The following is a 15,058-nucleotide window of genomic DNA, read 5'->3' as shown; positions in this document are numbered from 1 at the left end:
TTGCTCCTAATTAGTTAAGTAATTATTTCATAAACAAAATAATTCCTTAACCCAAAATTGCCAATTTCCTTAGTATATTATAATCTTCTTGTATCCTGTTGTAATTGGTAAGTCTATCCTAACTCTGTACTATATGTCCTCAAGTGTGTACATGCTAATATAGCCTCTATAAACTAAACTAACCAAAAATTCATCTATTTTGATATATAAACTTTGTTACACCTAGACAATTTTTTAAGTATACATTCCATAAATTTATCTTCCTATTTTTTTCACTTTATACATTTCATATGTTTCCATAAATGAAAACATAAAAAATCTAACCTAGCCAAATTGCCAACACAACTGATATGACTCTTTTACATAAATTAATAGCATTCTTAGTTACATTATTAGTTGGGGTTAACAAGCTAACCATTAGGTGCTTTAATCACCTTAGAATAATAAAAAATGATTAGAAGGGAAGATGTTGGTTCAAGTGGAAGAAAAATTGAAGGTTGAGATTGAGATTTGATATAATTAACCACATGATTAACTTCTTCTTCCTTATCATTGTAAGTTATGTTAGCAATAAGAGAAGAAGATTACTTAATGATATTTGCTCAATGTGAAGATAAAGGATTGGTGTAAATTTACAAGCTCTAATTAGTAGGTTAAAAATACTTATTCACACTATTAACCTCAATATCAATATATATAGCATTAGAATCAGTAAGATCTTGAATTAAAAATTTCAATTATAGCACCTTTGAGTGTCATGGCAGAGCTAATGGTGATATTGATGGAAAATATTTTGATTAAATGGTTTAGGAATTGGTTTGTTAGTGACAATAGGTAAGATCTAGGAGGAAGTTTAATAATATTAGTATTAAGTAAATTCAATATGACCACATGCAAAGTTCCAAATAAAGCAGTGCACTTATGATTATGATGATGCATAGAAGAATACATAGTTATACATTTAGATGTGGTAGCAATCTGATCGTCTATTGTGTTTATTGTCTTATTTATTTTAATGTATTTGTTTAGCTTAGAAAACTTGTTTTGATGAATGGAACCATCACACTTATCAATAGTAATAGGATCCATTAGAGTGGTCCTCTCAAACTAGCTCACTTGTAGTTGATAATGGTGAAGCATTGCATAAAGATGTGAAAAATAAGTTTTTCAATAAGGATAATCTTATCTCTAATGATGTTTCAAAAATTAGAAATGAAAATATATCAAATATCATGATTATGCACATGATAATATATTTGAGCATACAAATGTTGAATCTACCAATAAAGTTACTAACTTTTTCTTTAAGATTCTATATACAAATCAAATACATTATAGATATTGGTGGACTAATGTCATTTTGAAATTGTTGAATGAAAGTAGTGGAAAGATTTTGAAAGGATTCAATTGACTAATGGGGTAAGGAGTAATACCATTTCAAACTTTGTCCCTATAAGTTCATATAAACAAGCTAGTCATGAGCCTATAATCATGAGAAAAATTACTACATATACTTTGAAAAGTCCTAACATGAATAACATGATCACCCTTACCCTTATAAGTCTCAAGAAAATATATCTCAAAATATTATGGGATAACAACACAAAGGATATCTAGATAAATGGGATTAGAAATGTCACATGTAAGAATACTGTACTTAGATTGAGTGAATTGAGCCACTTGTTGTTGTAAAGAGAAGATGGTTTGAAGCAAGCTACTAATGGTTGGATTAAAAAATGCAATAGTACCTGAAATAAAAAGATGTAGGGGAAATACTAGAAGAAGTGGGAAGAGGATTAGAATATGGGAAAGTAACAATATTACATGACGGTAGTGAACAAGGTATAGAAGTAGGAGGAATACTCATAGGAAGAGTGGGGTTGGGAAGATGGACACTTAGAGGATATGATACTTGTGTAGAAGTCATCATAAGAGGTGACACATAAGTGGGAATGCTAGGAATAAAAGTTGAAATAGGAATGCAATGTTTGAGGGTTGTGGAAGGAGGATTATATCCTAAATCTTGATCACATTCTATCAAAGGCTTAGAAATAATACTAATAAGGTGAGATATGTTGTGCACAATATGTTAAATTTATTGTCACTATGATTAAGAATTTTTATAATAGCCTTAATAATGACAACACTATTAGGATTTTGATTCTCTTGAACAAGCTAATTTTCCAATTCATCAAATTCATTAGTGACCTTGTCAACTTGGGAAGGAGGAACTCTTAAGGCTTTACCTTTATCATGGGAAGAGTGAGAAGAGTTATTATCGGTGATAGGGTTGAGATCACGAGTGAAAATATTTGCACCATCATGGATCCTAGGTAAAAAGAGGAATCACGATTGAAAGAGCCCATGACAATACAACTTCTTCTAATGGGAATGCTGTAGGTTGAACTTATTGTGATAAATCTTATAAAAGGGGAGATCACATAAGGAAAATCTAATGAGACCTAAAAATAAAGAGTATCAATTAAAAAAAGGAGCATATAAAGTAAATCTAAGGACAATAAGAAAGATAAAGAGATATAACTTCATGAGATTGAAAAATCTAACTCCAAAATGCAAGAAGAATGCAAAGAAAAAATCTAACTCCAAAAAGAAAGGGGCACATATCTTATTCACTAAAAATTTTAGAGATGAAATGACTTCAATGAATTTAACAATGTAAAGTCAATGAGAGAAATTTATTACTTTAATAATTTCACCCTAAACCACTCAATAAAAGAGAAAGAGGGGCTTCCAAGCATAACTCTCAATACAACTCAAGTTAGATTAACAAAACCCAAATAAGATGAAGGGTTCAAATTATACTAAGGAAGTATGCAAACATGTCTTCTATCATGCAATGCTCATTTACTTTAGACGAGAATTGCAAATATAAATTGAACCAATTGATAAAGATGAAATAGATCTAGGAGCAATATGCATGAAAACAATCCAATTCAATTAAAAAACATATACAGGGTGTGAGATGAAAATGAGAGAAAATTGAACTCAAAATATGTAAAAGAAAGTTCATTTATGCTACAAAAATTATGGTTCCACAACCGCTACAAAAAATCTAGCTGTGGATCTATGATAAAAAAAAAACCCCTAAAATTCTCAAATCTTCATGTGTATTCAAGTTTTTACACATCTACCAGTAGATTTATGGGATGCCAAACATGTTACTGGAGCATAGAAACAAAGTAGACCCATATTTTTCGTAAAGTCCTCAACAGATAGTTTTCATATCTGAATTCACAATTTTGATAACCTATTCCTCCACAGAAGAAAAAAATGTTTTTTTTTTTGGTGGGGAGGGGATTTCCTTAGTGAAGCCCTTATTTAGGAATCAACCTTGAAAGAGACAAATATGTAAAGACACGTAAAGATGTAAGATAAATGTAGATATTCACCTTACTTGATGCAACCCTTGTCAATGAGGATTTTACAATGCTTGAATGTTATTGATGTTGAATCTTCAATGAAGGATGTAGGAGATTCCACAAATGCAATATATCCAAGTAATACCACATTATGGAGCAATGGATGTAGATGTTCACAAGGGAAGAAGAAGAGGAATGCAACAATGTAGATCTCCTCCCTTAATGGCCAAAAAAGTGCTAGATCTTGAAAAGGAAATGCTCACAAAGGATCCTTGAATATTAAGTTCACCTAGAATGCTTGATGAAATTTGCCTTCAATATCTTTGCTTGCTATCATAGTGCTTGAATTCACATATAGGTAGCTTGATATGATGTGCTTAGATGTGAAAATGAGGTGTTCAAACTTCCTTTTATACTAGTTTTTGGACTAAAAAATAAAGCAAGCTAGTGAGGTAACTTGATTTTCAAATTTGAATCCTCGACACAAAACTGACCCTTGGACCAAAACTACTTGAGGTATAGGATGATCTATACTAGTACATGTCAATTGGGTCAACCTATACTAGAGTTATCCCGAGAAGGGGTAACCCATTGTCTCAAAAACTGAATTGATAGAACTGAAAAAGGAGGAGTTGAGCGGGGGAAAAGAAAAATTAAGCACAAATGTAAGCACTTAAATGATGAGTGCTTCCATGTTAAGACGATACACTTACCATCAAAGACTTGAAAGTCTGTGGATGAAGGTTGAAAGACTAGCAAAGAGTTATGAACAAACTAGGGCATGCTTTTAAGAATGACATTAGAATGTAAAGGGTTGTCAAATCGAAAAGGAAAAATCTTTAGTGAGTTTTTGGATTCCATCAAGGCGAACCCCATGAGGGAGCCAAGACTTGGAAACCTAATCTTTGAGCACACTTTCCGAAGGAATTGACCAACAAAATATCCTATGAAAGTAAGATTCTCAAGTCATTCACAAGCTTGATCAAAATCAAAAAGTGGTACAATGACATCCGAGGTAGTAGACTTACCTTGTGGAAGACCTTGGTAACGAATCTCTTGAGACACTTGCTTGGAGGAGGAGCCATTAACATCAAGAGGCAACACTTTGGCAACAACAATAATAGATGTGCCAAGAGTGATCCATTTAAAAATAAACAAACAAACATCCCACAATAAATGGGGAATGTGCAACAACCCTAACAAGGGTATGCAAAAGAAGAAGCTTAAGCATATAGACACAAATAGAAGAACTTGTTGAACACTCAAACTTGAAAACCAACTCTCATTGGACTTGCCATTTTTACTATGCACCCTATCATTTTTGCATCATGATAAACAACTTCTATTTTAGTTTTTAGTTTAGATGTTGTGGTAACTAGGGACAACACCTAAACAAATTAAAATGCATATTTATTAAGGTGAAACACAATTGTTTTTTCAACCAAACCTTTATAAATCTTACGTTTTAATCTGATATTTAGCCAACGTAAACCTTATCAGAGAGAAAGGAAGTAAGATTTACGTTTTAGTTCACGATTTAGGCGTTTAGGACCTACACAAATTGTCAGACTTACAAATTATTTACAACATCCACCGGCCTTGGGAGATTTTCCACGAGGTTTCGTATTCAGACGTAGGCTGTCGGGCAGAGTGACAAACCAATGACAACTTGCACCGCCCTTCCGAAATTCTTCCACGAGGCTTCGCATTCAAACGTATCCTGTCGGCCACTAGTTAGATGTTTGGTCCAGTGGGGAAAAAAACTGTGGTGGAGAGAACTTTGTGAGGGTTTCAACGGGATTTTCGAGCAAGCCTGGCAAGAGTCAGCAGATTTGAAAAGGCATCTGCGTGTACAGATTGAATCGGACTACAATTGAAAGGCATCGGTCGTGGTTTACAGGAGATTCATTCCGATGCGTTGTTGATGAGATTGTAAAGTATGGCTGATTTCACCAGTTTCAGACCATGCTCGGGAAAAATTCGATGCTTAGATTACAAGTATCATGTTTTCCTTAGTTTCAGAGGACCGGATGTTCGAAAGTCTTTTGTAGATCATCTGTTTCGAGCTCTCAAATTAATCGGAATTCACGCTTTTCTGGATACTGAAAAGCTAGAGAAGGGCGAGATTATTGGATTGAGTTTGGAGGAGGCGATCGAAAATAGTGCCATTCTCATTCCCATTTTTTCGAGTGGTTATGCAGAGTCCAGGTGGTGTTTGCAAGAGGTGAGGCACATGTGGAAGTGCAGATCCAGAGGACTAATTATCCCTCTGTTTTATGGTGTGGAACCCTCATGTGTCCGCTATCCACTGAAAGAGAAGGGCACATATGCAGAGGCGTTCGAGAAACATTGCAGTAAAGCTAGATTTGAGCCACACATAATTGAAGAATGGAAGGATGCTCTCCATTACATCTCCTCCTTGTCTGGATGGTCTCTTCACATGTTTCAAGGGTACTACGTATTTGTGCGATAACTGCTCTTTTCTTGTACTCCGCCACAGATTTCTACACTTTTTTGGTTTTCGTTTTGTCTTTAGCTGATTCAAATGTGCAGGTATGAAGGGAGGTTGGTGGAGCAAGTCGTGTCAGACATCACTGCATTGAATTTCCTACCCAGACCAGTTCCTCAAAACGTTGTTGGACTTGAGCATCATGTGCGGAAGATGAAGGAGATTTTAGCTCTACATCTCATTGACCGAACAATTCGAGTGTGCATTTGGGGGATCGGTGGCATTGGTAAGACCACTTTGTCCAATGCTATTTTCAATGATGTCTCCTGCAACTTCAGAGCTTCCTGTTTTCTGTCCGACATTAGGGCTGCTCAGGACCATGGGGGTATCATAGGATTACAAACACAAATGTTGAAGGATTTGTCAAACGTTGACATCAAAGTAAATGACATAGACCATGGCAAATCCCTTCTGCAATTTCATCTGCGATCCATACGTTGTCTTGTCATCTTAGATAATGTTGACCACGGGAAGCAGCTGGAGAACTTTAGGTTAGATTGCTGTGCAGCTGGAAGCAGAATAATTATGACCACTCGTGACTGTGGTAGACTAAATATAAGCATTCCACCCGAAAACATTTACGAATTGCAAGGTCTTCAACAGGGTGAAGCTTTACAGTTGTTTAGTTGGCACGCATTTCACAAAGCAGAACCAGATGATCCTTACCGAAACCTATCCACGAAGATCGTCAAGGCTTCTGGTGGGATTCCACTAGCATTAGAGGTTTTGGGTGCATTTTTAAGGAACAAAAGGACAGATGATAAATACTGGGTTCAGGCACTAAGAAAGCTTAGTAATCTCAGTTATCCAGAGATTTTTCAGTCCTTGAAGATCAGCTATGATTCTCTCCTTTCATCGGAGAAAGAGATATTCTTAGACATCGCCTGCTACTTTGTTGACCAAGATAGGGAAGAGCCAACTATCTTCTGGGAAGAATTGGGATTAGATGTAGACACAGCCCTAGACAATCTTCAGCAGAAATTGCTTATAAAGATTGGCAACGACAATCGGTTCAGAATGCACGATTTCTTACGAGATTTAGGGAGAGCCATAGTGGCAGATGAATCTCCTGGAAATCCCGGCAAGCGAAGCAGATTGTGGAAGCAGGAGGATGTGCATAAACTAATTACTGAGAAACGGGTAAGAATTTTTTTTATCAAGTACATTTACTTCAAATTTGCCAAATAGGGGGTTGGAATGTGATCATGAGGACATAAGATACATGTATTTCTCTTGGTTAGGGTACAGAGAGTGTTAAATATCTGCTTCACGTACAAGAGAGCGAAGGAACTAGATGGAAAAAGAAATGTTTGGCTTCACTGAATGGCCTCCGGTACCTATGTTTCACTGATACCATATTAATGGAAGGCGATGCAACTAAATTATCTCCAGATTTGAAATGGTTTAAGTGGAAGCGGTGTTCACTGGATGTCTTGCCATCGCAATGGAATCTTGGGCATCTAGCTATCCTTGATTTGAGCTCCAGAAGCATTTCCCATGGCAGTGACCTAGAATTCTCTCTCAAGCAGTTGTGGGATGAACAATCACATAGGAAGGTAAGTATTAAATTTCCCAACTCCATGAGAGCTTCAACTAACTGATTCCATAATCTTATCTGTAAACATGACTAATCAATAAATACTTATGTTTGGCAGATGCCCAAAAATCTGAGAGTTCTTCGCGTGAATTGGTGTCCAAATTTACGGAGGCTTCCTTCTTTATCTAACCTGAAATGTTTGCTAAAGTTAGATTTGACAGGGTGCTCCCTGATCACTGAATTATCAGCTTCCCTTGGTGTTCAGGCACAGCTCTACTACTTGGAACTATCATGCTGTTCTAGGTTAGAGAAACTGCCAGATTGCATAGGTGACCTCTCGGAACTGAAACATTTAGGCTTGGCAGGGTGCTCTTCTCTCAAGGCTTTACCTTATTCGATAGGTTGTCTGCAAAAACTCCAGTATTTGAATCTCATTCGGTGTGAAAAACTAGAACAACTTCCAAGTAGTATCACCAAGTTGTCTTGCTTGCAAAAATTAGTTCTTTCTTACTGCTCAAATCTAAGAAAGCTTCCAGAAACACTTGAAGGTCTCAAGTCTCTACAAATATTTGAGCTTAAAGATGTGTTCGATATAGAAGAGTTGCCTAATGCTATTGGCAACCTCTCACGGCTGGAGAAACTGGACCTAGAGTCTTGTCTGATCATAACATTACCTGCTTCGGTTGGTCATCTCAAACACTTGCGCTGCCTCAACATGAATCAGTGTGAGTTTTTGTTTGTTCTACCAAATGAAATTGGTGGCTTAGAATCTTTGGAGGAGTTACTAGTCAACAAATGTTACAACTTAAGAACACTGCCTTCAAGTATATCCAAACTTCAATCTTTGGTGAGATTGGAGGCAGGGGATTGTGATTTAAAGTCCATTCCAGAGAATTTGGGTGAATTGTCATCCTTGAAAATTCTCCATTTGGAGTATAATAAGTTTTCCAGGTTACCTGTACCTTGTGCTGTGCGCTCCCAGTTGACTGAACTAGTCCGCCGTGGATGTACAGAGCTTCTCGAGTTGCCAATTCTTCCGGATGGTCTGGTAACCCTGGATATTGAAAATTGTATAAAACTGAGAATGTTGCCGAAGATGGGACATTTGAGTAAAGTGCAAATGATAGTAATTACCAACTGTTCCGATTTTGTTCAGAACAACATCTTGTGGGAAGTGAGAGGGCTGACAGCCTTGGAAATAAGGCATGGCAATGGGAGCGGTGACACAGTGCGGCTTACTGGAGAGGGTTCATGGAATGATCGTTTCCGCGGGGAGTTTGAGGTACGTTTTGATCATGCTACTGAATGAAGTTTTAAATTATACCCTCCAAAGAAATTTAAAATTAGAATATGAATCTTTTGATTTTAAAATATGACTATATATTAATACAATTTTTTTTTTAAAGCGAGGCTACATTAAAGTTCACTGTTGTCATAGGAGGTTCTACTTAAAAGTTTAATTATAATATCGTTATTAACTTGATCATTTAATTTTATAAAAGTATTTCAAAAATGAAAATTACTTAAATATATGTTATTTAACTATTGCATGAATTGGTTGAGCTCAACTTCTTATTAATAATTATTTTTTAGACCAATGATATATGTGTTTTATTTATAACTTTTTATTAATAACTATTTTTATGTGTGTTTTATTTCATATTAAAAAATATTGAATTTAGTTTAGTAGAGATGCAATTTATTTAACAATTTTTTTTATTGGATAAAATATTTTGAGCGATATGAGCCCTTTTTGCAACAGTTATTAATTTTTAACAATGTGGTAATGTTTAAAACTTAAAAAAACAAACATGCAACTTTACTACAATATTTATAAAATATGATATAATTTACAATATATATAATGTTTTTTATAATATTTTTTACATGTATTAATACATTTGTACTATGTTAATATTTTATGTAAATCACAAATGTATAAAATTTTAATAATATATATATTAATATCATATATTAACTTACATATATTTTTATTATACTATTTTTTTTAGATTACAACAATTTTATATATATATATATATATATATATATATATATATATATATATATATATATATATATATATATATATATATATATATATATGTATATATGTATATATGTATATAATAATTTTTTATTTGAAATATTTTAAAAAAATGCATACATCATTAAAAATAAAAATTTAAAAATATTATATAATAAAATAAATTGATATTATTATTTATAAATATATTAAATTTTTTAATTCATATTAAAATAAAAAAAATTATTAAGTTGTTTATTATAATTAAAAATACATATAATATATTATTAATTTTTTAAATCTTAATAATATACTTGACATAACTTCATTGCTTTGCAATCTTGTTCTTTTAGGCATCAAAAATAAATGAAAATCATTTCAAACTGACCAAGTAGTTAAAGAGGCTATCTTAGTGAACTACAAATATTAAATCCTAAATTACCTTAAAGCTATGGGTCCATTTGGTTGCTAGAATTGCAAAATGCTAGAATTCTACAATCTTGGGATTAGCCAATTCTAGAATTTGTAAATCTAGAAAATAGTTTCTAGAATATTGTTGAATTTGTTTGATTTACCTAGAAGATGAGTAGAAAGATGCATAACTCAAAAGATGAGATCAAATGCAAGTGTTGAGTAAAATTCTCAAAAGAGAAAAAAGTTAATCTGTATTGTATCATCGAATTGGAAAGTAAACACCTAGCCATGGTTCAAAGTGGGTAATTTAAACGAAACAAATAGTTTCACATAGAAACATCACTCAGAAGCCCTAGAATTCTTTATATATGCACCACATTTGGATATTTTGACCTAAACCACATACTTAATACATTGAATTCAAATATCATAATGGGATTTAGGGCTAGAAATCATAAAATGTAAAAGATTGTACAAAAATTCATATCATTATCAGTAAAATTAAAAGCTAGAGAAGCAAAAATTGCATTGAAATCATCTCCCATAGAAGAAATCTATTTGTTCATTCATTGCAAAATCGAGTAACCGCCCAATATCACCATTATTTGATCCATTCTTTTAGATCACTTGATTTATTGTAAGGTTTGCTCAACTCAAAAGTATAACTTTGCACTCATGATTGACCCATAATATATTTTTAAAAATAAATATACTTCTCTTCATGAATATGTTGACAAGGAGGCCATCAATGTTGCGTACCAAATCCAATACCTTCCTTGGGTTTGTTTTGACTTTGTCATTAGTTTGATGTTATATATTGACATTTAAAAAAAAAAAAATCAATTATTTGATATTCAATTGCTTGAAAGGAAAAATAACATCAACAACCATGACCTACACACCACTTAGGTAGGCTAATAGACTTAAAATTGTTCTAAATTTTGATTTATAAAAAAGTGGAATTGTAATTGGTTTCCTAATTCCACCTTTTCACATGAAAGATTGTTAATGCTCATTTAGGGAAAAAATATAATTTGAAAATTCCAATTCCTTTTTGATTTTTTGGAAACAAACTGTGAGTTTGGGAATTTCAGCTATATGTATTTCTCAATTCCACCTCAATTCCAACAACCAAATGAACCCTAAGGTTTTTATTTTATTTTGGATGCTCATAGATGTCTCTATAAATATTTTTTGGCACATAACATGGTCAAAATATGTCATTTTCAAGGTGTGTCTAGATACTTATTTTTGATATTAGAAAGAAGCTATAAATGGGTGACTGGCCTAGACCAACTAATCAATGACAATGCCACTTATAGTCGATTAAGAACCCAAAGACCAACAAAAAACAAAAACTAGCCACCCATATCCAACATAAAAAACACAATATCATAAAAAAAGTCCAGAGTCCACTTATCTAACTAACAATTTAACACATAGCTAATAGTAATAAAATAATAGAAAACATAACCTAAACTAACAATAGACTTTACTATAGTCTTAAAAGTATCCATTAAACAGATAGTCTTAATAGCCATGTAAGGCATAATCTTAATCATAAAAAAAAGCGCAAAATGAGGTCAAACCCCCCTTCATCCTTCTACTCTTGGGGAGTGGTTTTGACACTAGAACCTATAACAATTCATCAATCAGGAACATGCAGAGCCTCTGATTGGAAGTTAAATAGATGAAGGATAAGGCCGTAGTGAAGGATGGTGTAATTGTTTCCTTCCTCTGTACATTTCCTAACATCCATAATAGATGTTTCAAGATCATGGAGTAAAAGGAATAGAAAGGAAATCTCATCATCAATTAAGAACATGAAGAGCCTCTGATGGAAGTTAAATAGATGAAGGATAAGGCCCTAGTGAAGGATAGTGTAATTGTTTCCTTCCTCTGTACATTTCCTAACATCCATAATAGATGTTTCAAGATCATGGAGTAAAAGGAATAGAAAGGAAATCTCATCATCATAACATAAGTGATTTGCCAATGGGAAATGGTTGTAATAAGAAATCGCTTGATACTTGTTATGTTGTTACACAAATAACCATTCACTAAAATATGTAAATAGTTGTGGCTGAATGTTGCAATATTCTTTATGAAATGTCCCAACATTGGTGCACAACTAGGCATATAACCAACCAAAAAATTTAAAAATGATTTACTATTACTACATATGTGATTGACTATTGTTAGATGTGTCAACATGACAAAATGGTCACATTTATTGGATCCCCTAACAATTGTTGGGGCCTTTCCCTAATTATTTTTACAAAGAAAAATGACAACAATTGATTTTGAGTTTACAAGTTTCCATTTTTTAATGCACATCATAAAATATAATAGTGAGATTTATGCCTCTAGGATGCTACACTTAGGTTTAAGTCCTATGTTGGCTTGATAGAAATCTATTCAATTAAACATATTTAGAAAAAAAACCATTAAGCAACCCTTTTTCTTGTATTTTTTATATGTTTTTTTTTGGAAAGATTTAGTTGTAAGAAATCTTAATTAATTATAAAAATGAATATATTAACTATTATATACAATTATGCTTAATGTCTATTAAATACATGTTGCATAAAGTATTGCAACTAAAAAACTATTAAAATAGTGTTTACGAGACAAAATTATGAAAATTTACGTAAATATATCATACAATTATTCTTTGTATGCATTTCTAGATTAGCTTATAGAGATACTATTTAAATTAATCATTTATTCAAATTATTTTGTCTTCATATTCATGTTCAAAACTTTTTTGTTTGGTTTGTAATTGAATTACACTTGCAATGCACACCACTATATGTAATATATTTAGTCTTTATATCTTTTTGTTTAAAATTTAATATAAACCTTAAATTCATGATCTTTATTATTGTAAGAATTTGGTATTGCTCTAATACCTTGTAAGAATTTTCCACAAGCTTTCATACTATGTAAGAATTTTCTCGAGGCAAGAACGAAATGCCAAGATCTAGAAGCTCAAAAGATAGCACAAGGGAGACAAGACATGATCAAATGAGAATGGATAAATTAGATAATTGGATGAATACATCATAGAAGTGCCTTGTATATAAAGGCAATCACGATGACTAGGAGTCATGCAACTGATAAGCATAACAACTAAGCACATGTTCACCGCAAGTGGATTATCTTCCATTGTGCATGAATGCACATGCAACAATATGAGTATAAGAATAAAAAGGTGCATATGTCAAAATTCTTCAGAATAATTGAGAGATGGGGGGGGGGGGGGGGGGGGGGGAGGGGTGATCAGTTATCCAAGGTCCAAATGTATAAATAAAACTTTTCATAGTTTAGTGAACCCATAAAACATTTACCATCATGCATGCATCCATAAGATTATGTAATCACTTAAAACTTGTAGGTTACTGTCAAATCAACTTGCAGAAATGTAAACATGAAACATAAAATATTCAACAACACATTTGACACAATGATTTATGTGGAAACCCAATTTAGGAAAAACCACTAGTAACATGCTACTTTTTTTCACTCTTCTAAAGTGATGCCCTGTGAAAGGCTGATCCTGTTATAGGTTACAATACACACTTTTAAATGTGATCCTGCTAAAGGATTTCAATCACCTTGTTAGGAGTGAGCCTTGTAAGAGGACTTTAGAACATTCACTTGGAATGTCACCCAGTTAAAGGATTTACAAATGACTATTAGGTCAACCTTAATCCAAAGGATTTACCTTAGACTGACACAATTGTTAGAGAGTAATAGTAAGGTTTGATCTGATAAAACTTACAACTTCATTTATAGATTATAGATTAGTATTTAGTCCTCCATTATGCTTGGCCTTCACTTATTGCAACTCTGATAGCTTGTTCACCCTTCGAGCATTCATCTCCTTAAGCCTTCTTGCTTAACATGCCAATACAGACTCTTCTCTAGGTTACTTGATGAAGCAAAACCCTTAACTCCTTCTCTTCCTCAGGTTCTCACACATGAAAACCTTTGCTTCATGAAGAACCATCCCTATAAATAGGAAATTAAGACCTTTTGCCATGCATTCTCCATCATGCAATTTAGGGTTAGGATAGATTAGGTAGGATACAATGTATCTACCCCATATTCCATATCTCTTCTAGAAACTTCTCCTTGAATCCTCTTTGAATTTGCCTAAAAATGGTTTACCTTGAATTTTGTGCGACCAGCTCATCATCCTTATCTTCCACCTGGTTCACACAATCCAAGAAAACAAACTCGTCAGCTCAGATTCATCGAATCTATGATCTTCAAAATAATGCAGTAGCTCGACACTATCTTGCTTTTGATGCTTGACACATACTGTGTTCCTCGACATCCTCTATTAAATCACTCGACATCAACTAAAGTTTATTGGTGCTCGGCATCAACTAAACTTTACTCGACATCAATTGTCTTTCTCGATATCCACTAGATTTTACTTTTAGTCAGCTCCAACTAATTTTCTGCTTAACTTGCACTGACTTTGCTCGACACCTACTATCCACTTGGTCAAGCTTTGTAGAAAAACTTTGCATAACTTGTTCTTCTAAATTTTCTTAGTGTAGCCAACCTTTGTAACCTTAAGTAGATTATCGACACATCATGTTATAACTGTCTTAACTGGTTCTTGTACTCCTTTATATAATCATAACTCAACCTTTTTGCTAGGTGCTATTGTTACATCTTTTGATCAAATCCTCTTCATTAATCAAATAAATGATAGTACTTAAGTCATATAAATAGTTGTCTTACCAACAAATAGAAGGTTTAACATTAGTGACAAAATAATGATTGAAACACATAGTCTTCTTCAACAATCTTTCTCAACAATGATCTTTTCAATATGATCTCAATAGTATCTCATAAAGAGATGAAGTAGACAACATGTGCCCAACCGGAGCACAAACTATTGTGTTGTCTACATGACAACTCATATGAATATGCAAAATCCTAGGTGTCTACATGACAACTAATATGAATATGCATTATCCTAAGTAAATTTAAGTAAAGTGTAAATAATAAATACTTATTTACACCAACACCCCCCTTAAGTGAAACTTAGGGAAATGCACTTAAACTCATAAAAGCTAGATAGTAATGCAAGATGGGTCCCAGCTACTAGAACATGTTAGGTACCCATGTACAAACTATAAGTGCAAAAGATAGATCCAATGCAATCTCTCATA

General features: G+C 33.3%; 1 protein-coding gene across 1 annotated transcript in view; it reads left to right on the top strand.

Moving 5' to 3' along the window:
* The first annotated feature begins 5,178 nt into the window (after nucleotides 1-5,178).
* LOC149547783 (TMV resistance protein N-like) overlaps nucleotides 5,179-15,058 on the top strand; it is a 104,665-nt gene continuing 94,785 nt past the window's right edge. The window contains exons 1-4 of the mRNA XM_089791837.1: nucleotides 5,179-5,831; nucleotides 5,934-7,029; nucleotides 7,131-7,445; nucleotides 7,545-8,708. Coding sequence (XP_089647963.1) covers nucleotides 5,320-5,831; nucleotides 5,934-7,029; nucleotides 7,131-7,445; nucleotides 7,545-8,708 — 3,087 coding nt within the window. The 5' untranslated portion in view covers nucleotides 5,179-5,319. The remainder of the gene's footprint in view (nucleotides 5,832-5,933; nucleotides 7,030-7,130; nucleotides 7,446-7,544; nucleotides 8,709-15,058) is intronic.

This window comes from Cupressus sempervirens, chromosome 7, assembly GCF_028749045.1.
Source record: "Cupressus sempervirens isolate cs-2001-9-10 chromosome 7, ASM2874904v1, whole genome shotgun sequence".
Classification (NCBI taxonomy): Eukaryota; Viridiplantae; Streptophyta; class Pinopsida; order Cupressales; family Cupressaceae; genus Cupressus; species Cupressus sempervirens.
Note: the sequence above shows the minus strand (reverse complement) of the source record. Positions and strands in the feature narration are given on the sequence as shown.